The 23488-nt window shown below is 38.1% G+C and overlaps 1 protein-coding gene across 1 annotated transcript; it reads left to right on the forward strand.

The window, feature by feature from the left end:
- Positions 1–3351: 3351 nt before the first annotated feature.
- On the forward strand, positions 3352–23262 carry LOC131483887 (NKG2-A/NKG2-B type II integral membrane protein-like). Its single transcript, XM_058682254.1, has 7 exons — positions 3352–3526; positions 4927–5121; positions 5509–5586; positions 6076–6129; positions 6670–6821; positions 22717–22820; positions 23077–23262. The coding sequence occupies exons 1-7, from the start codon at positions 3352–3354 to the stop codon at positions 23195–23197; spliced, it is 879 nt and encodes a 292-aa protein (XP_058538237.1). The 3' UTR covers positions 23198–23262.
- The last annotated feature ends 226 nt before the right edge of the window (positions 23263–23488 follow it).

The following is a 23488-nucleotide window of genomic DNA, read 5'->3' on the forward strand; positions in this document are numbered from 1 at the left end:
TTATGGGTCTGTTCAAAATTTTCATTTCTTCCTGTTTCAGTTTTAGTAGTTTAAATATTTCTAGGTGTTTGTCCATTTCATCTAGATTGTCCCATTTGTTCGCATATAATTGCTCATAATATTCTCTCATTATTGTTTATATTTCTGTGGTGTTGGTGGTAATATCTCCTCTTCCAGTTGTGATTATATTTGGGTTCTTTCCGTGTTTCTTTTTGACCAGTCTGGCTACGGGGTTATCAATTTTGTTAATACCTCAAAGAACAATTTCCTGCTTTCCTTGATCTGTTCTTTTTTTTTTTATGTCAATATCATAGATTTCTGCTCGATTCTTTTTTATTTCCCTTCTTCTGCTACCTTTGGACTTTATTTGCTGTTCTTTATCCAGCCTTTTTAGGTGTAACTTTAGGTTGTATATTTAAGACCTTTCTTCCTCCTTCAGGAAGGCCTGGATTCTTATGTACTTCCTTACAACCATTGCTGCATCGCAGAGGTTTTGGAATATCTTGTTTTCATTTTCATTGTCCTTCATGTACTTTTTAGTTTCCCCTTTAATTTCATGGATAGCCCATCCATATATTAGTAGGATGTTCTTTAATCTCCAAGTATTTATAGTCCTTTTAAAAGTTTTGTTGTGATTAATTACAAGTTTCATAGAGTTGTGGTCATAAAATATGCACAGTATGGTCTCAATGTGTTTGTACTTGTTGAGGGCTGACTTGTGACCCAGTATGTGATCTATTCTGGAGAATGTTCCATGTGCACTCGAGAGAATGTGTATTCTGCTACTTTAGGATGATGTGTTCTGAATGTATCTGTTAAGTCCATCTGGTCCAGCGTGTCATTCAAAGCCAGTGTTTCCTTGTTGATTTTCTGCTTACATGATTTGTTTATTACTGTAAGATGTGGGTGTTGAAGTCTTCTACTCTTATGGTATTATCGCCAATGAAATTTATGTTTGTAATTAATTGATATATATATTTGGGTGCTCACACATTGTGGGAATATGCATTTACAATTGTTAGATCTTCTTGGTGGATAGACCCCTTAATAATGGTTTAATGCCCTTTTACTCTTGTTACAGTCTTTATTTTTAAATCTAGTTTGTCTGATATAAGTCAGCTACTCCAGGCTTCTTTTGATGGCCACTAGCATGATAGATGGTTCCCCATCCCCTTATTTTAATCTGTAGATGACTTTAGGTCTAAAATGAGTCTCTTGTAAGAAGCATATACCTTGTTTTCTTATCCATTCTGATACCCTATGTCTTGTCATTGGAGCATTTAGTCCTTTTCCACTTAGAGTGAGTACTGAAAGATATGAATTTAGTCCCATTGTGTTCCTTCTAGAGTTGATGTTGCTGGTGGTGTTCTCTGGTCCTTTCTAGTCTTTGTTGCTTTTGGTCTTTTTTGTTTTGTTTTGTCTTTTCTCCACTAAAAGAGTCCTGCATAAAATTTCGTGCAGGGCTGGTTTAGTCGTCATGAACTCTTTTATTTTTTGTGTCTCTGGGAAACTCTTAATCACTCCTTCTATTCTGAATGACATTCTTGCTGGATAAAGAATTTTTGACTGCATATTTTTCTGATTCAGCACGTTGAATATATCCTTCCAGGTCTGCAAAGTTTATGTGGATACATCAGCTGCAAACTTGATGTGTCTTCTCTTATAGGGTAAGGACTTTTTTCCCTTGCTGCTTTCACAATTCTTTCCTTGTCAGTGTATTTTGTGAATTTTACTAAGATATGCCTTGGTGATGGTCAGTTTTGGGGGAATCTAATGGGAGGTCTCCGTGCTTCCTGGATTTTGACATCTGTGTCCTTCCCAGATTAGGAAAATGTTTTGGTATTTTGCTCATCTAAACTTTCTGCCCCTTTCGCTCTCTCTTCATCTTTTGAAACACCTCTGTTTTGGATGTTTTTCCTTTCTACTAAGTCACTGAGCTCTCCAAGTCTCGTATCCTGCTCTTTGCCTTTGTTCTCTCTTTTTTCTGCTTCATTATTCTCCATAATTTTATCTTCTATGTCACTGATTCGCTTCACTGCCATATGCAGCCTTGCCGTCATGGCATGCATTCATTTTGAATCTTGGTTGTAGCATTTTTACTATCAGCCTGACGAGATTTTATTTCTATCTCTGCAGAAAGGGATTGTCAGGTGCCTTCTATGCTTTTTCAACCCCAGCTGGTATTCACATTATCGTGGTTATTAATTCTAGTTCAGCCATCTTACTTTTGTGTGTGCTAAGTCTGTGGCTGTGATATCTTACTGTTCTCTCTTTTGGGGTTAAGTCCTTTGTTTTGTCGTTTTGAAGGAAGAAAAAAATTAAGAAAATAAAAAATTAAAATTTGAAAAGAAAACAAAAAATCAAATAAAGGAAGCTAGATCCTAGGAGTGTTTTGATCTGCATATTGAAAAAAATCTCGGTAGAATAGAGAGGAAAAGGAAAGGAAAGGAAAAAACTAAGAAAAAAATTTAGAAATTAAATATATATATAATAAGGTAGAATAAAATAAAATACAAAAATGATCTGAAATAGGAACTTAAAAAATAAAAAAAAAAAGTTAAAAATAAAACCATTTTTTTCTGTATCCAAGAAAATAAAGAAAATTAAGGGGGGGGATTAATTTAAGGTATAACAAAAGCAACATAAATGAGCAAATAAGTGAACCAGCAAACACAATGAAACCCCAATGAAGGGACATCCAGTTTCCCCTAGAACTGAAACGATGAAGCCTCCTCTATTTCATGCACTAAGCAGGTGGAGTGACTTGTGCTGGTCTTCTGGGGGGTGTGCTTGGAGGGCACAGTTGGGCAGGGCTTGGTGTAATGACTCCATTCCTCACTAGGTGGCCGTGCTTAGGTTACGGTGATGGATCAGTGTGGCACCCATGTGCTTGCGTGGGAGAGGTGGAAATGGGTTCACCCAGTGTCCTAGTCTTTGGCACAGGGACTTGCGCTCTCACTGCCCCACTAGCAAGCACCCCTCCTTGGCTGCAGTCCTCTGCCCACTCTACACCTCTACCCTGTCCATGTCTAAGCTGTCCACCTTCCAGGTGAAACCTCTCTCCAGAGTTTTATCTCAGACAGTGTTGTGTTTCAGAACCCCACATTTCAGAGACCGCTTGCTTCGATATGCACTGACTCTCTGGGGAGGGTATTGCTGAGCAGTGGCCAGGTGCAGTCTTGCCTCAGAAAATGTTCATGTGATTGCACAGTGGCAGAGGTTCAGAGATTATAGGAAATCACAACACACAGCTAGATCCAGTTTTGTTGCACTCTGGCATCTTTGTCCCATTACTAACAAATGTAGCTGCTCTCTGGGGTCTGCTCGGACCTTTGCCCACTGTGAAGCTATATGGCCACTACCAACTGCACTCCAAGCAGGGAACAGCTTCTCTCTCTACAGCACATAGACGGTTCAGACAGCACTGCTTGCTCCTGGGGATTCGCCCCACTTCCTCACCAGAGCACCACCAACCTCTGTGCTCTGAATCAACAGACTCCGCTCTACTGTTTACAGAAACCTGGCAGTACTGACTACCTCTCCTTTCCCCCTGTCAGTGGTTTTGGGGGACAGATTTCTTCTTCAGTCCCCTACGAGTATTTTCACTCTTTCTGTCTCTTTTTTCCAGCTGCTTTCAGGAAGGAGTGCTTTTCTTGCAGGATCCCAATGCACCACATTCTCCCCCTTTCTTTCTCTCTGTCTTCTCTGCATGAAAATGGCTCCCTACTCTCTTCATCTTTTCTCCCCTCAGTTCACCTCTCGCCCTGCATAACCGCCGACTTCTATGCCTCAGGTTTTGCAGGTTGTTGCTACACTCCTCAGATCAATTTCCTAGGTGTTCCAAATGGTCTGGTGCTTCTCTAGCTGCCTTACAGGGAGGAGACAAAATTAGCGTCTCCATGCCATTCCAACACCTTAACTCCTCCCACCCATGAAGTAACTTTTAGAAGGTGATGCTTGCAAGTTTGAGAGCCAGGAGTAATTACAGAGTTCATGGACTGCAGACCTCATTGACTGAAGTATGAAATTTCATTTATGTGATTTGGTACCATTCCTCTAGAAATAAAGCTACTCTCACTGCTTTTGAAATCATAGATCTTTCCAGAAATTTGCACCAAGTGTGTTCTTCCATAAATGATTTACACTTTTATTTATCACTCTATACTTTCATATTTTTGCCATGAAATCAATTGCCATTTTCAGATGTTAAATAAGTGTTTTTTAAAAATATGGGTTTTGTTGTTGTTGTTTGTTTTCACCATTGTTCATGCTTTGGATAAGTTTAGTGTGTCACATAATGTTTTGCAACATATAAAATAGTCCTTTTAAAATCAACAAAACTCAGAATTCCACAGGTTTCAGCCTAAAATATCACTTGATAGCATTGTATTACCTTTTAGTAAAGAAATCTAAATCCCCAAAGAAAAGTCACTTATTATAGGAAATTCCTATATATGCTAAAACTAGTATTCCCTAGTCTCACAGTACTTTATTTTTAAGCAATAATGGATTTTCACCATCACAATAATTGGTGCAACAGGATTTCTCTAATACAGCCTTTAATTTTAATCTGGCTAGTCTAATAGTGTAGAAAGGTGTCCCTGGATCTGACCTTACAGTAATGAGGTCAGTATTATTCTTGAATTCTTTTCTTCTTCACTCATGTATTGTTTACACTTTCCCAACCATTACTACAGTGTCAAACATTGTGTCACTGTAAAACCCTGTTATTCTGTCACGAAATACTTATTTAAGCTCTAAGGGAAGTGGAGCTAGATTTTGCATTGTTGCACTTCAAATGAGCAGTATCCCTCACCCTGCACCCCACTCGGTGTCACTGTACTCAATGTCGTCAGCACATGACATACACTCTTGATCAAGACCTTCAGGGCAGTTCCATTCAGCACTGTGCCTGACACTACTCAGCTGCAGAGACGAATAACCCAAGACTAACCTGGGCAGAACTCAGTCAGGTTAAGGAGTCACAAAGAGGGCGAGTGAAACCTAAGAGCATTAACAGATCCATTTCAGTAACTGAGCAGGAAATGGCCCATGCGGAATTCAATCTTCAAGTTGCTTCTCAGGAGCTTCAAGGGACTGACAAGAACTATCTCTGCAAAGGTAAAATATTTAACAGACATGTATATCTGTTCCGGGATGTGATGTTGGGGTGCAGAGGTGTAGGGAAAGAGTAGGAAATGATCTCACGTAGTTTTCATTTGTGAGGATCAGAAATGGAAGTTGGAGTATGGTAGTGTCGTTGAACTCTGGGGACTCACTTTGTTCCAGTGTTACAATCCGGAGTGTTTACCAACCTGTCATGGAGTAGTATGTTGACTGCAAATGCAATGGTATAATCTAAGAGAAGATTACAATTGTAGATATGGGTTTGGGGTCCAAGGGTTTACATTTGATTCCCTGCAGGTTGTTGCTTCTCTTGTTTGTAAATTTCCTAAATGATTATTTCCATGCATCTTTTGTCAGTGTTTTCATTTCTCTTGTGTCCAGGGAGGTACATTGCTGAGATTCTGGGAATCATCTGCCTTGTCTTGATGTCCACTGTGGTAAAAATAAACATTATTCCCTGTAAGTCAGTGTTTGAATGACTAATAGGGAGTTTTTCACTTTAATATCATCAGTTCCTTGAAATATTATATAACATATGGAATTTTATTATCCCATTTTGATGGATGCATGCTCTAAATGTGGAATAGTTATTCTGAATTTATCTAAAGTAGAAATTACACATAATTGTAGGAAGTATTAAACATTTTTCAGAATTTTTATAACTCACAGTCAAGTTATATGAGAGACTTTATTGATATATACAAATGAATTCTTGAGATTGGTTAAACCAAATACTGTAAGAGACGGTGAAATTTGGTTCATTAAGCATTTGAATTCTTTTCCCCCTCTCATGTTCATTACTTTATTAAAATTTTACTGGTAAAGTCAATTTTTTTGCAGCGTTTTCTAATTCTAAATAATATACCAAATTTCAAACTAAGAAATTCAAATTATTGCGATCCACTTAATTTAATGTTATGTTTCTTGAAGATTACTTTAATGTTCAAGCTACTGAAGGACCAGAGCAGAACAAAACGTCCCTGGAAACAAAGATCCAGAAAGGTACAACATCACTTGCAAACATCTGTTATTAGTCTACTGTCTATTTTAGCTCTATCTCCAAGTAGGCAAAGATGATAACAGACTCTTTTGGAAAAAGTGAATTAGAAAATCGCTTAATGAACTTTCAGAAATAGTGATTCTAGGAGACTATTACTTCTTAGGCAACAATATGAAGAAATGCTCATTTAAAATCACCGTACCCATTGTTAACAATTGCCTCACATTTTCTCCTCCTATAACATGATAAAAGATAAATCGTTCCATAAAGATGGTTGTGTTCAGTGATTCTCAGGACATGTAGAGGTGGACATTTTTGTGGTTGCTTTATATGGGCACACAAATTAGGGGATGAAAATCTGACTCTTCTCTGAGTGTGTGTGTGTGTGTGTGTGTGTGTGTGTGTGTTTTGCTTTAATTTTACCAGCTTGTGAGGGTATATGAATATGTTATGTACACATATGTGTACACATATACAGTATGTAAAGTTTCATTTTGTAATAGTCAAAGCTTTTTGGATAATACCTCGTAATCTCTTTCCATCATGTCTCTGTTGTCATTGTCTGAAAGAGTGGTTTACGTATTCCAACAATTGCTATTACATTAGCACTGACAGAAAATCGTGGAAGGAGAGTTTGACGTCCTGTGCTTCTAAGAATTCTAACCTGCTCTACTATGATGATGAAGAGGACAAGGTAAGATTTTAGATGTTTCCAGATTCTATTAAAAGCTTGTGAGTGAATATTATGCTTGTAGAGTTCATCCATAGTGACATATGTATTTGTAGTTTATTTATTTTAAAGTCTTTAATACTCCACATGTTGACTGTATGACACATTATTTATATGCTTATACCTTGAATGTACATTTGATAATTTCCAGTTCTTATTTTTCATAGAAACCTGTCTCTCTAGAAATGCTCTTTTTCCTGAAATAAACTTCACATTTAATTTTACAACACATCAAGGAAACTAGGCATTTGTGCACATTGATTATAAAATATATAGTATCACACAAATACCAATCACATCATGGGACAGAAGTTTACATTCTTTATCAGGCCTGCCCATTTTCATTTTATGAAATATTTCTGCTTATTTGGGGGATTTATATCAATGGAATCATTCAGTGTGCATTTTTTTTTTTAAATGTTTTTTATTTATTTTTGGGACAGACAGAGACAGAGCATGAACGGGGGAGGGGCAGAGAGAGGGAGACACAGAATCGGAAACAGGCTCCAGGCTCCGAGCCATCAGCCCAGAGCCCGACGCGGGGCTCGAACTCACGGACCGCGAGATCGTGACCTGGCTGAAGTCGGACGCTTAACCGACTGCGCCACCCAGGCGCCCCCAGTGTGCATTTTTATATGTGTCTCCTTTCTCTGGCAGCTGGTATTTGTAATCCATCTATATTAACACATTTGTCTATAGTTTGTGAAATTTCACTACTCTCTTATATGAATATGACAGTTTCAAACCATACTCAGTAAAATAGTTCTTTTTTATTATGTGGGTATTATGAATAATTGTATTATGAAAATTCTTTCCTATATCTTCCTCCACATATCATATTTATAATCCTTTATTATATATAACTACATCTTATAGAGCATATTTATGTAATATAAATGTTATGGTTTTCATAATAAAATAACCTATAAATACAACATAATTATATTTATGTATAATTGTAATACACTTCCCTGTAAGCGTTAGTCTGAAATTGCACACTCATTGACATGTGGAAATTTCAATATATTAAATGTTCCCTACATCTTTTATTGTATTGTGTAAATATCCATTGTACCAACTAGTCTTTTGACCCAAATCTCAGTAGTCTCAGTAAAAGTAATTAATAATTTCTGATGGTTATACACAGTACCATTTTTCTGTGTTGTAAATCTTAAGGCCATTCTCTTTTGTGAGAAAGAGAAGTACTGGGCTGTGTCTCTTGCCCATTTCTCCAGGATGGTGCCTTTTTTTCACCTCTTAGAAGCCTTTGTCATATTTTAGATATGAGCTCTTTCTCAAGTTTTTAAGATGAAAATATTTGTGACATGCATTTTTTACTTTCATAATGGAGTCTTTTAATGATCAGAATTGTATTTATTTATTTTTTAATATAATTTATTGTCAAGTTTCTAACATACAGTGTATACAATGTGCTCTTGGTTTTGGGGGTAGATTCCTGTGATTGATGCCAGAGCTCATCCCAGCAAGTGCCTTCCTCAATGCCCATCACCCATTTTCCTCTCTCCCGCACCCCTCTATCCACCCCTAGTTTGTTCTCTGGATTTAAGAGTCTCTTGTGGGTTGCCTCCCTCCCTCTCTGTTTGTAACTGTTTTTTTCCCCCTTCCCTTCCACCTTGGTCTTCTGTTAAGTTTCTCAACATCCAAGTATGATTGAAAACATATGATATCTGGACTCCTCTGACTATTTCACTCAGCATAATACCTTAAGCCATATAGTTACTTTGTCTGGTCTATCTTCTTTTCTTTTCTTTATCCCCACCTCCTTCTTTATTTCCCTTTCTCTCTCTCTGGAATGATCAGAATTTTAATGTTACCATAGTCCTACTTAGCACTTGGTGTGTTACAATCATTACTATGGACCTATTTCAGAAGTTACTGATAGTTCATGAATATTATTTCCTATATTATTTTCCTGGACTCACCTTTTTCTTTATTTCTTTATCTTTTAACTTTTAATTATGTTTATGATCCAGTTAGAATTTATTTTTTGTGATGCTATATTTCTGATGCTGTGAGAAAAAAGTGAAGGTTATAGTTTTCTACATCATTACCTCTGTGACGGAGCATCATTTATAGCAAAGTAGGTCTCGTCTTCATAAATAACTTTAGTATATGTGCTGCCGAAGCAAGCACAATAAATAACTTCATATACATGAAGTTATATATGTACACATATGCTCTAATCTCCTTTATATAAATATATGGATATTATATATCTTTATATAGATAATTATATATTCACAGATCACTGTCTATACAGTCTGTCACAACCCACAGCAGTTGGAGTAAAATGTAGAGACTTACTTGCCTTTATGGCCCCTTACCATGTCCCAATTATACTGTGTCCTAAATGTTTCTCTACTTACTTTGAGAATCACATGGAATTTATAATTTTGCTGCAACTGATAATTTTCCTTCAAATATCAAACAATTTAGAGAACACAGTGAAGGAAAGTCCATTATACCTATGAGAGTTTTATTCATTCTTTTGTTCTTTCTTTCTTCCTGATGATTCAAGATGCCTTCTTTTGCCATTTATTGCCTTTAGGAGTTATTTCAGAGTGGGTCTGGTGGTGATACATTTTCTTAGTTTTCCTTTATCAGACAAAGTCTTAATTTCCCTTGCATGCCTGTTGATTTTTTTTGGTGGATAGTCAATGGTTTTTTATTAGAATCACGCAATTAGTGTCTAAAACATTCCTGTCTTTCTAGCATGCCTTTTATCTGTTATTTTGAGCAGAGAGAAAAAACATTTTGGAGACTTGGGTATGTACCTGTTGGTGTCTGTGGTTTGCTAGGCTCTCTGACACCAGTCTATGTGAGGTAGAGGGAAATTCCAGGAAGCTCACCACCATGCCATTCCTTGGGTCTCCAGGGCTGGGATCTGTCAGCTTTCTCATTAGCTTTCTGAATCTTATGTCATCTTCTGTATAATGCCCAGGGATTGTAGCTGCATTGGTGGGAGGAACAGGGAAAAGTCTATCCACTCTTTCTTTCCAGAACAGGAAGTCTGGTCTGGGGGTGGTTTTATTTTGAATGCTCCTAAAGTTAATAGTGTTCAGCATCTTTTCCTGTACTTATTGGCCATCTATATATGGTGTTTGGTGAAGTATCTCCTGAAATATTTTGCTAACATTTTTACTTTTTTTCATTGTATTTTGACAAATATTTATGTACCCAGGTGGCAAGTTTTTTTGTTTTTTTTTATTAGATGTATGATTTGTAAATGTTTCTTCACAAGTTTATGACTTTCTTTTCTCTTCAAAGAGCAGATATTATCTTGATGAACTACATTTCATCAATTTCTTCTTTTATGGATTGTGCTTTTGATATTCTGTCTAAAAATATCTCTGTCAAACTGTAGGTCTCGCACATTTTATAATACACCTTCAATTTTTTTTCACGTATGTGTGCTTAATTTTGAGCATTTTAATATAGTTGAAGTATATAATTATTAATAATATTTGATACCCCATTGTTTCCACAACATTTTTTCAAAGGCCTATACTTTTCCAATGAATGACTGCATTTTTTGGAAATACGCATTTCATATTGTGTGGGTACAAATTTTGCACTTTCCTATGTGTTTAATTAATGTCCTTATGTTTTTTTTTTTAATGTCAGCTTTCTACTTTAAAGACCTTCCTTTTGTTTTAAATATGTATGTATTTATTTTGATACAGTGGGAATGCAAACAGTGGCAGGGGCAGAAAGAGAGGGAGAGAGTATCCCAAGAGGGTTCCATGGTGTCAGCACAGAGCCTGCCTTGGGGCTCCATTTCAGAAGCAATCCTTTCCTGACCTGAGCAGAAGCACAACTGCCTGATCTACCCAGGTGTCCCCAACATTGTCCTTTGTTAAACAGGGAGTTTATACAAGTTCATTTTCAGAGTTATTATATGTCTTCAGGATCTTTGCATGTATATTTCCTATTCATTTCTATCTTCCAAAGGTTTTTATAAAGTTTATTTTTATTTATTTATTTTCTGTGAGAGAGAAAGTGAATGAGGGGGACAGAGACAGAGAGAGGGACAGAGAGAAAATTCCAAACACTTTACCCACTGTCAGTGCAGAGCCAAACGCGGAGCTCAAACTCACAAACACTGAGATCATGTCCTGAGCCAAAATCAAGAGTTGGGTGCTTAACCAATGGAATCACCCAGGTGCCCCATTCAAAAGGCTTTTTAAAAATAAGAATAAATATTACTTTGTTCAGGTGCCTTCTGCATCAGAGAAATCACATTTACATATATTTGCATTTCTTCATAATATTCTCTTGATAGTTTTTATTGTGGTATAATGTACATACACATGGATCATATGCTATAAATGCCAACAGACAGCTGAGTTTTCAGTGTCACCATTGTATGGAATGAGAAAATCAATATTACCAGCACTGCAAAATGCCACTATCAAGTTCTTTTCTGCATTTTAAAAACAGTTTGTATACATGAAATCAAACAGTATGCATATTGTATTTTTGGCATTGTCAGGTGAAGGTAAACTTGTGTGATTCATCCCGATAGCTGCACCAGTTGCAAATTGTCCACATCTCTTTGTTGTTCTGTTGTCGGATTCTACTACAATGTATTCACCAATTCTGTTGCGGATGCTCTTGGATGTTTGGGTATTGGTCCATTTGGGGCTACTTTGAGTTATTCTATTATACATACTCCACAATCAACTTTTAGCTAAACGTATGTGTTTCATATTTTAACTACTGGCTCCTCTCTTCTTGCTTTTTGAGAGGGTAGCAACTTAAATCATGTATTGATAACATTCTTCCCTTTGAGTGTAATTGACAAAGGTACAAATTGTCTCTAAACGCTACTTTAGTTTCATCCTAAAAGCTTTGATGTTTCTCAGTTTATTGTCAACCAGTACAAGGTAATTTCTATCATCCAGTATAAGATTTTCAAAGATTTCATATTTGAACTGTGAATTTTTCAGAAGTGTATCACTGTCCACACGTTGGAAATTTCCTGGATTTCTTTCCATTGTTTCTTCTCATTTCTTATTCTTCAGAGAAATTACTTTGAATATTTCCATCCTTAAATTTTTGATCCCACGGGGCGCCTGGGTGGCTCAGTCGGTTAAGCAGCCGACTTCGGCTCAGGTCATGATCTCGGGTCCGTGGGTTCCAGCCCCGTGTCGGGCTCTGTGCTGACAGCTCGGAGCCTGGAGCCTGTTTCGGATTCTGTGTCTCCCTCTCTCTGACCCTCCCCCGTTCATGCTCTGTCTCTCTCTGTCTCAAAAAAAATAAATAAACGTTAAAAAAAATTTTGATCCATATTTATGATCTAGAACACTTTCTATACATGTCAGTTATATCAAGCTGATTCCTAGTGTTTTGACAGTCTTCCATAGTCCTTCTGATTTTGTGACTATCTGTTCTTACTTACTGAAGGAAGAGATTTCAATCTTCAAGTACACTCATTGAATTGTTTATTTATCCTTCTAATTCTGTCAGTTTCTATTTCATGTGTTTAAGGGTTCTATTGTTAGGTGATTAACATATGTTTATAATTGTTTTATCTTCCTCATATTGACAGCCTGAACATTTTGAAATGTTTATTTTAATTTTGGCTAACATTTCTTGTTTTAACAGCTACTTTGTTATTAAAACAGTCATTTCTGAGGAGTTCCGGAAGATGGCGGCGTAGGAGGACGCTGGGCTCACCGCGCGTCCTGCTAATCACTTAGATTCCACCTACACCTGCCTAAAGAACCCAGAAAACCGCCAGACGATTAGCAGAACGGAGTCTCCGGAGCCAAGCGAAGACGAGAGGCCCACGGAAGAGGGTAGGAAGGGCGGCGAGGCGGTGCGCGCTCCACGGACTGGCGGGAGGGAGCCGGGGCGGAGGGGCGGCTCGCCGGCCAAGCAGAGCCCCCGAGTCAGGCTGGCAAAAGCGGAGGGGCCGGACGGACTGTGTTCTGACAGCAAGCGCGACTTAGCGTCTGGGAGGTCATAAGTTAACAGCTCTGCTCAGAAAGCGGGAAGGCTGGAGGACAAAGGGAGGGAGAGCTGCTGAGCCCCCGGACGGACGGCAGAGCTCAGCTTGGCGGGGAACAAAGGCGCTCGCCAGCGCCATCTCCCCCGCCCATCCCCCAGCCAAAATCCCAAAGAGAACCAGTTCCTGCCAGGGAACTTGCTCGCTCCGCGCAAACACCCAACTCTGTGCTTCTGCGGAGCCAAACCTCCGGCAGCGGATCTGACTCCCTCCCGCTGCCACAGGGCCCCTCCTGAAGTGGATCACCTAAGGAGATGCGAGCTAAGCCTGCCCCTCCCGCCCCCGTGCACCTTGCCTACCCACCCCAGCTAATACGCCAGATCCCCAGCACCACAAGCCTGGCAGTGTGCAAGTAGCCCAGACGGGCCACGCCACCCCACAGTGAATCCCGCCCCTAGGAGAGGGGAAGAGAAGGCACTCACCAGTCTGACTGTGGCCCCAGCGGTGGGCTGGGGGCAGACATCAGGTCGGACTGCGGCCCCGCCCACCAACTCCAGTTATACACCACAGCACGGGGAAGTGCCCTGCAGGTCCTCACCGCTCCAGGGACTATCCAAAATGACCAAACGGAAGAATTCCCCTCAGAAGAATCTCCAGGAAATAACAACAGCTAATGAACTGATCAAAAAGGATTTAAATAATATAACAGAAAGTGAATTTAGAATAATAGTCATAAAATTAATCGCTGGGCTTGAAAACAGTATACAGGACAGCAGAGAATCTCTTGCTACAGAGATCAAGGGACTAAGGAACAGTCATGAGGAGCTGAAAAACGCTTTAAACGAAATGCAAAACAAAATGGAAACCACCACGGCTCGGATTGAAGAGGCAGAGGAGAGAATAGGTGAACTAGAAGATAAAGTTATGGAGAAAGAGGAAGCTGAAAGAAAGAGAGATAAAAAAATCCAGGAGTATGAGGGGAAAATTAGAGAACTAAGTGATACACTAAAAAGAAATAATATACGCATAATTGGTATCCCAGAGGAGGAAGAGAGAGGGAAAGGTGCTGAAGGGGTACTTGAAGAAATTATAGCTGAGAACTTCCCTGAACTGGGGAAGGAAAAAGGCATTGAAATCCAAGAGGCACAGAGAACTCCCTTCAGACGTAACTTGAATCGATCTTCTGCACGACATATCATAGTGAAACTGGCAAAATACAAGGATAAAGAGAAAATTCTGAAAGCAGCAAGGGATAAACGTGCCCTCACATATAAAGGGAGACCTATAAGACTCGTGACTGATCTCTCCTTTGAAACTTGGCAGGCCAGAAAGGCTTGGCACGATATCTTCAGTGTGCTAAACAGAAAAAATATGCAGCCGAGAATCCTTTATCCAGCAAGTCTGTCATTTAGAATAGAAGGAGAGATAAAGGTCTTCCCAAACAAACAAAAACTGAAGGAATTTGTCACCACGAAACCAGCCCTACAAGAGATCCTAAGGGGGATCCTGTGAGACAAAGTACCAGAGACATCACTACAAGCATAAAACATACAGACATCACAATGACTCTAAACCCGTATCTTTCTATAATAACACTGAATGTAAATGGATTAAATGCGCCAACCAAAAGACATAGGGTATCAGAATGGATAAAAAAACAAGACCCATCTATTTGCTGTCTACAAGAGACTCATTTGAGATCTGAGGACACCTTTAGATTGAGAGTGAGGGGATGGAGAACTATTTATCATGCTACTGGAAGCCAAAAGAAAGCTGGAGTAGCCATACTTATATCAGACAAACTAGACTTTAAATTAAAGGCTGTAACAAGAGATGAAGAAGGGCATTATATAATAATTACAGGGTCTATCCATCAGGAAGAGCTAACAATTATAAATGTCTATGCGCCAAATACCGGAGCCCCCAGATATATAAAACAGTTACTCATAAACATAAGCAACCTTATTGATAAGAATGTGGTCATTGCAGGGGACTTTAACACCCCACTTACAGAAATGGATAGATCATCTAGACACACAGTCAATAAAGAAACAAGGGCCCTGAATGATACATTGGATCAGATGGACTTGACAGATATATTTAGAACTCTGCATCCCAAAGCAACAGAATATACTTTCTTCTCGAGTGCACATGGAACATTCTCCAAGATAGATCATATACTGGGTCACAAAACAGCCCTTCATAAGTTTACAAGAATTGAAATTATACCATGCATACTTTCAGACCACAATGCTATGAAGCTTGAAATCAACCACAGGAAAAAGTCTGGAAAACCTCCAAAAGCATGGAGGTTAAAGAACACCCTACTAACGAATGAGTGGGTCAACCAGGCAATTCGAGAAGAAATTAAAAAATATATGGAAACAAACGAAAATGAAAATACAACAATCCAAACTCTTTGGGACGCAGCGAAGGCAGTCCTGAGAGGAAAATACATTGCAATCCAGGCCTATCTCAAGAAACAAGAAAAATCCCAAATACAAAATCTAACAGCACACCTAAAGGAAATAGAAGCAGAACAGCAAAGGCAGCCTAAACCCAGCAGAAGAAGAGAAATCATAAAGATCAGAGCAGAAATAAACAATATAGAATCTAAAAAAACGGTAGAGCAGATCAACGAAACCAAGAGTTGGTTTTTTGAAAAAATAAACAAAATTGACAAACCTCTAGCCAGGCTTCTCAAAAAGAAAAGGGAGATGACCCAAATAGATAAAATCATGAATGAAAATGGAATTATTACAACCAATCCCTCAGAGATACAAACAATTATCAGGGAATACTATGAAAAATTATATGCCAACAAATTGGACAACCTTGAAGAAATGGACAAATTCCTAAACACCCACACTCTTCCAAAACTCAATCAGAAGGAAATAGAAAGCTTGAACAGACCCATAACCAGTGAAGAAATTGAATCGGTTATCAAAAATCTCCCAACAAATAAGAGTCCAGGACCAGATGGCTTCCCAGGGGAGTTCTACCAGACGTTTAAAGCAGAGATAATACCTATCCTTCTCAAGCTATTCCAAGAAATAGAAAGGGAAGGAAAACTTCCAGACTCATTCTATGAAGCCAGTATTACTTTGATTCCTAAACCAGACAGAGACCCAGTAAAAAAAGAGAACTACAGGCCAATATCCCTGATGAATATGGATGCAAAAATTCTCAATAAGATACTAGCAAATCGAATTCAACAGCATATAAAAAGAATTATTCACCATGATCAAGTGGGATTCATTCCTGGGATGCAGGGCTGGTTCAACATTCGCAAATCGATCAACGTGATACATCACATTAACAAAAAAAAAGAGAAGAACCATATGATCCTGTCAATCGATGCAGAAAAGGCCTTTGACAAAATCCAGCACCCTTTCTTAATAAAAACCCTTGAGAAAGTCGGGATAGAAGGAACATACTTAAAGATCATAAAAGCCATTTATGAAAAGCCCACAGCTAACATCATCCTCAATGGGGAAAAACTGAGAGCTTTTTCCCTGAGATCAGGAACACGACAGGGATGCCCACTCTCACCGCTGTTGTTTAATATAGTGCTGGAAGTTCTAGCATCAGCAATCAGACAACAAAAGGAAATCAAAGGCATCAAAATTGGCAAAGATGAAGTCAAGCTTTCGCTTTTTGCAGATGACATGATATTATACATGGAAAATCCGATAGACTCCACCAAAAGTCTGCTAGAACTGATACATGAATTCAGCAAAGTTGCAGGATACAAAATCAATGTACAGAAATCAGTTGCATTCTTATACACTAACAATGAAGCAACAGAAAGACAAATAAAGAAACTGATCCCATTCACAATTGCACGAAGAAGCATAAAATACCTAGGAATAAATCTAACCAAAGATGTAAAAGATCTGTATGCTGAAAACTATAGAAAGCTTATGCAGGTAATTGAAGAAGATATAAAGAAATGGAAAGACATTCCCTGCTCATGGATTGGAAGAATAAATATTGTCAAAATGTCAATACTACCCAAAGCTATCTACACATTCAATGCAATCCCAATCAAAATTGCACCAGCATTCTTCTTGAAACTAGAACAAGCAATCCTAAAATTCATATGGAACCACAAAAGGCCCCGAATAGCCAAAGTAATTTTGAAGAAGAAGACCAAAGCAGGAGGCATCACAATCCCAGACTTTAGCCTCTACTACAAAGCTGTCATCATCAAGACAGCATGGTATTGGCATAAAAACAGACACATAGACCAATGGAATCGAATAGAAACCCCAGAACTAGACCCACAAACGTATGGCCAACTCATTTTTGACAAAGCAGGAAAGAACATCCAATGGAAAAAAGACAGTCTCTTTAACAAATGGTGCTGGGAGAACTGGACAGCAACATGCAGAAGGTTGAAACTAGACCACTTTCTCACACCATTCACAAAAATAAACTCAAAATGGATAAAGGACCTGAATGTGAGACAGGAAACCATCAAAACCTTAGAGGAGAAAGCAGGAAAAGACCTCTCTGACCTCAGCCGTAGCAATCTCTTACTCGGCACATCCCCAAAGGCAAGGGAATTAAAAGCAAAAGTGAATTACTGGGACCTTATGAAGATAAAAAGCTTCTGCACAGCAAAGGAAACAACCAACAAAACTAAAAGGCAACCAACGGAATGGGAAAAGATATTTGCAAATGTCACATCGGACAAAGGGCTAGTATCCAAAATCTATAAAGAGCTCATCAAACTCCACACCCGAAAAACAAATAACCCAGTGAAGAAATGGGCAGAAAACATGAATAGACACTTCTCTAAAGAAGACATCCGGATGGCCAACAGGCACATGAAAAGATGTTCAACGTCGCTCCTCATCAGGGAAATACAAATCAAAACCACACTCAGATACCACCTCACGCCAGTCAGAGTGGCCAAAATGAAGAAATCAGGAGACTATAGATGCTGGAGAGGATGTGGAGAGACGGGAACCCTCTTGCACTGTTGGTGGGAATGCACATTGGTGCAGCCGCTCTGGAAAGCAGTGTGGAGGTTCCTCAGAAAATTAAAAATAGACCTACCCTATGACCCAGCAATAGCACTGCTAGGAATTTATCCAAGGGATACAGGAGTACTGATGCATAGGGGCACTTGTACCCCAATGTTTATAGCAGCACTCTCAACAATAGCCAAATTATGGAAAGAGCCTAAATGTCCATCAACTGATGAATGGATAAAGAAATTGTGGTTTATATACACAATGGAATACTACGTGGCAATGAGAAAAAATGAAATATGGCCTTTTGTAGCAACGTGGATGGAACTGGAGAGTGTGATGCTAAGTGAAATAAGCCATACAGAGAAAGACAGATACCATATGGTTTCACTCTTATGTGGATCCTGAGAAACGTAACAGAAACCCATGGGGGAGGGGAAGGGGAAAAAAAAAAAAAAAGAGGTTAGAGTGGGAGAGAGCCAAAGCATAAGAGACTGTTAAAAACTGAGAACAAACTGAGGGTTGATGGGGGGTGGGAGGGAGGGCAGGGTGGGTGATGGGTATTGAGGAGGGCACCTTTTGGGATGAGCACTGGGTGTTGTATGGAAACCAATTTGACAGTAAATTTCATATATTAAAAAAGAAAGAAAGAAAGAAAGAAAGAAAGAAAGAAAGAAAGAAAGAAAGAAAGAAAGAAAGAAAGAAAGAAAGAAAGAAAAAATAAAATATTATCAATTACAAAAAAAAACAAAAAACAAAAAAAAACAGTCATTTCTACTCTCTTCTTTGGTTACTGTCTGTAGGGTCTATTTTTTTGCTATCCTTTTATTTTCACCAATGTATGCCTTTGAATCTACAGTGTGTCAGTTACAGGGAGCATATAGATGGATACTACTCTTTTATTCAGGATGACACTATCTTATACTTGGAATACTTATTTAATTCCCATGAATATTCGTTCGTTGTAGAGAACATATAGATGGATCTTACTTGTTTTTGATTCAGAATGTCAATTTCTAACTTTGATTATAATATTTATTTCATTCAAATTAAGATAATTATTTGTATCCTTGGATTTAGGTCTGTCATTTGCTGAATGTTCTCGATGCCTGTGTTATTTTCTTCTTCCACCTTACCTGACATCTTTTGGATTAAACACATATTTTAGTATTCCCTTTTAAATCTTCTGTTGATGTCTTAGCTATGTTTTTAAATTATGTACTTAGTAGTTGCTGTAAGTATAACAAATATATCTTTTGTTTGTGTTTCGTGACATATAATTAACATACAACACTGCCTAATACATTACAGTATGGTCACTATGGTAATATGCATTAGCTAACACCTTTGTCGTGTCACATATGTATTTAGTTTTAGTTTTTATTTATTTAGATTTACTTTTTCAGCAACTTCAAAATTCATAATGCAGTAATGCTGACCATTTCATTATATGGTACATTAGATCTTTAGAACTTCTTTATCTGTTAGTTGCAAGTTTGTAAACTTAAACAACACTTCCCCAGTTCCCCCACCCCTCAGGCTCAGGAAACAACATTTGGCTATATGTTTTCTTTACAAGTTCAGTTTTTTGAGATTCCATATGTAAGTAAGATCATACAGTATTTGTGTATCTCTCTCTGACTTAAGTCACTTAATAAAATGCCTTGAAGGGACATCTATTTGTCACAAATGGCAAGATTTCCTTTTTTCTCTTGGCTGAATAGCATTTGTATATATGCATAGTCATTATACATATACATTATATACACATTTATAGTCATTATACATATCTTCGTAACCACTTCTCGGGTGGCAGATACTTAGGTTGCTTTCATAGATTGGCTATTGTAAGTAAAGTTGTAGTGAGCATGGCTGTGCAGATATCCTTTTGAGATACTGATTTCAGTTCCTTCTAATACATACCCAAGATATATCCTACAAACTAACCATAAGTGAGAAGAAATGGCTATTCTAATAGGATTTCCTTCCTTTTTCCGGCTGAATAATATTACACTGGTAGGTGTATGCCACACTTTCTTTCTCCATTCATCCATCAGTGGACATTTGGGCTGCTTCTACCCTGTGGCTCTTAGGAGTATTGCTGCACTGAGCATGGGTGTGCACGTATCCTCGAGATCTTGCTTTCAATTCTTGTAGATAGTTTCTTACATGTGGGATTGCTGACTCCTGTGGTAACTGTAGTTTTAATCACTGGAGGAGGCTCCATCCATGTCTTCATAACGGCTGACCGATGTGCATTCCCAACCACCATGTGTAAGTCTCCTTCTTTTTGACCTCCTCACTGAAACATTTTTAAAGAGGGTTTATTTATTTATTTTGAGAGAGAGAAAGAAAGAGAGCAAGCAGGGAAGGTGCAGAGGGACGGAGACAGACAGCATCCAGAGCCGGCTTTGCGCCATCAACACAGAGCCCAACGCGGGCCTCAAACCTAAAACTGTGAGCTCATGACCTGAGCCAAAACTGAAAGTCAGACACTTAACCAACTGAGCCACCAGACGACTCAACAATTTTCTGCTGTGTGCCATCCATCTTAATGAGTATGAAGTGATAAGTAATCATGATTTTGATTTGCTTTTCTTTGATCATTAGCGATATCTTTCCATATGATTTTCACAATTTATATTGTCTTTGGAAATATGTCTGTTTAATTTCTTTGCCCATTTTTTCATTGTGTTCTTGGTGTTTGTTGTTGTTGATACTAAGTTGTAGACTAATTATATATTTTAGACGTGATTCCCTGTTTGATATATGATTTGCAAGTGTTTTTTCCACTCTGTCTTTTCATTGTTGATCATTCCCTTTAATGCAAAGAAATGTTTAGGTTGATATAGCCCATTTGTCTACAATGGACTTTTCCTTTGTGGTCTGGTTTTGGTGGCAGAGCCAAGAAATCATTGCCAAATACAGTGTTGTTTATTTTGCCCCCAATTTTTCTTTGAGGAACTTCTACACTTTACATTTATGTCTTTCGTCTAGTTTGAGTTAATTTTAGTATACGGTGTAAATGGAAACATCCAGCTTCAATCTTCTGCATGTGGGAGGGAAGTCAGTTTCCCAACACCCTTTGTGAAAGATGCTCTCTTTCCCTATTGAATGGCCCTGGCACCTTTATCAAAGCTGGTTAGACCGATTATACCTCGGTTTGTGTCTGGATATTTTTAAGGTATTGTTTCCATGGGGGATTTAGGGTCTGTGTCTTTCTGTTCCTTCATCTTGCTGCTTGTATCCCGTTTCAGTCGGAACTAGTGTGCAGGGCAGGGATATGGATTCTGTGGTAGATAATGTGGTGTAAGTCTGATGGAGATGGAAGATGCATCACCCATCCCTGATTTTCATGCTGACTTAAGTCACTTCACAATCCACTCTCTTCCCTCAAGACTATTTCTTTGTATTTGCCAGTGTTCTTTGGTCATTTCATTATGATGTCATGAGACGTGGATTTGTATGTGCTCATTCTGTTAGCAGTTTGCTAAGTCTCTGGTGTCTATAAATATTTTACATTATATTAGTGCGCAGTTCATTCGTCGTGCCTTAACATTGTTGTCCTGTATTTTTCTGCCTCTGTTGTTCTTCTCATATTCTCCTTAGACCTATGCTGACTTTCCTGATACTGTTTTGAAAGTGTCTGAATTCTGCAAGTGGTTGTCTTTTTTCTCTCTCATCCTAAGGTATAAATAAATTTTGTTACTCCTTCACATTCGTTAGTTTTTTTTTTTTTTTTCTACTTGAGTGGATTTTCCATTTCCAGTATGGAATGATGCACTCAGATTCTCTGTGGTTTCTTCATATAGTTTTGTTTCTCTATTGATATTTCCTACTTGCTAAATTGCTGCCATCACATATTCATGCAAATTTTTGAACTAAGTTTTCTTTATAGTTTTCATATGTGTATAAATATGACTTTTATTTTTATTATGTAAAAAAAAATTTAATGCTTTTATTTATTTTTGAGATAGAGACAGAGCATGAGCAGGTGAGGAGCAGAGAGAGAGGGAGACAGACTGGGAAGCAGGCTCCAGGCTCTGAGCTGTCAGCACAGAGCCAGATGCGGGGCTCGAACTCATGGCCTGTGAGATCATGACCTGAGCTGAAGTCAGACGCCCAACCAACTGAGCCACCCAGGTGCCCTTAAATATGACTTTTAAGTACTTTTGTTCTAATATGTGCAACAACTTATCCCAGCAGACGTTTCTATTGACTATGCTTTCCTTTCATTGGAAGATTTTTTAAATTTCTCTTCATTTTTTTTTTTACCTTTTAGGGAGACACTTTTTAAAAATATACTTCAGTAAACATGCATTGTATGTCATTTTTCCTAGATTTACTATTTTTTGTTGCCAAACATTTATGGCAGAATCTTCTCTACTACAGTCTGTCTGCTGATAGTTTTGTTCATTTTTTCCAAATTCTTATTGCTTATTTTTATGACCTTGTGACTTTTACCTTTGATGTTAATTACTGCTGATCAAGTCTCCACCTATGGCACCAGCACCCTTGCTCTTTGCAGCTTCTCCCAGTTGTAACAGCTTCAGTCTTCTTATCACTGATCCAGGGGTGGGCAGGTGGGAGTCACGGGAGCATCCTAGGCGAGTAGATGACAAATGTGTTTTTGCCTTGAACCTCCAGGATTTTTTCCAATGTACCTATTTCATAAGTTATTAACCTGTGATCCATTTTCTAAACTCTGAAATTGCTTTCACGGTCAGTTTGTCCTCTTCACTTAGTCCTACTAAGATAATTTTATACTTTCGTGTCCACTGTGTAACATTATATTATACTTTGAAAGTGTTTATAAAGGAAGAAAGGATGAACTTTTATGTGTTATTACAGAATTAAAATGAGTATAAGATCTTGTATTTGACTCCCAATAAAATTTGTTTTCTCATAGTTTTTGTGGAATTTACTCTCTATTACTACATGGATTAGAGGATCCCCGAGAAGCCATCATAGTTCATCTGCGCAGCCAAAAGCCTTAACATTTTCTCCCAAAGTGTAAGTCTCCTGACAACTTTTTATTTTATGCCTCACAAGAATTGTTCTTAGAAACAAAAAGAGCAATGTGTGAACAATCGGATAAACACAGTAGTTGAAGTTTTTCCAGAGAAAAATGGTATGAGAAATATTGAGATTGAGATATTTAAGTATGAGTCAAAATGGATGGCTCATTCCTCAAAATACTATGGTCCCTAGTAAGAGATATAAGCAATCTTATGGCAAGATTAATGAGGTATAATTCTCTGTATTTCAGGTTGTCAGCATCTTCAGAGAGTGACAAGAAGTGTCCATATTTCAATTTTCAAATAAGAAAAACTTATTTTGCACCCTGCTCAGTAATAAGACCATATGTTTGTAAGCACCAGACATTTTAGTTACCTCATTTTGGTATAATGTTATTTCACCATTTATAAAGAATACATCTCTCATTATTTCAAAAGCAATATGATTATATTCTTTGCAATTTTTAAGATAATATTTTTTAGTGTAATTTTAGGCTCACAACAAAATTAAGAAGAAGCTCCAGAGATTTCCTGGATTGTCCTTGTCTGCACATGTGCATGGCCTCTCCCATTATCAACATCACTCACTAGAATGTTTCATTTCTTACCAAGGATGAATCCGCATCAATGCATATATATTGCCCAAAGTCCAAATAGTACTTG

This window comes from Neofelis nebulosa, chromosome 8 (assembly GCF_028018385.1).
Source record: "Neofelis nebulosa isolate mNeoNeb1 chromosome 8, mNeoNeb1.pri, whole genome shotgun sequence".
Taxonomy (NCBI): Eukaryota; Metazoa; Chordata; class Mammalia; order Carnivora; family Felidae; genus Neofelis; species Neofelis nebulosa.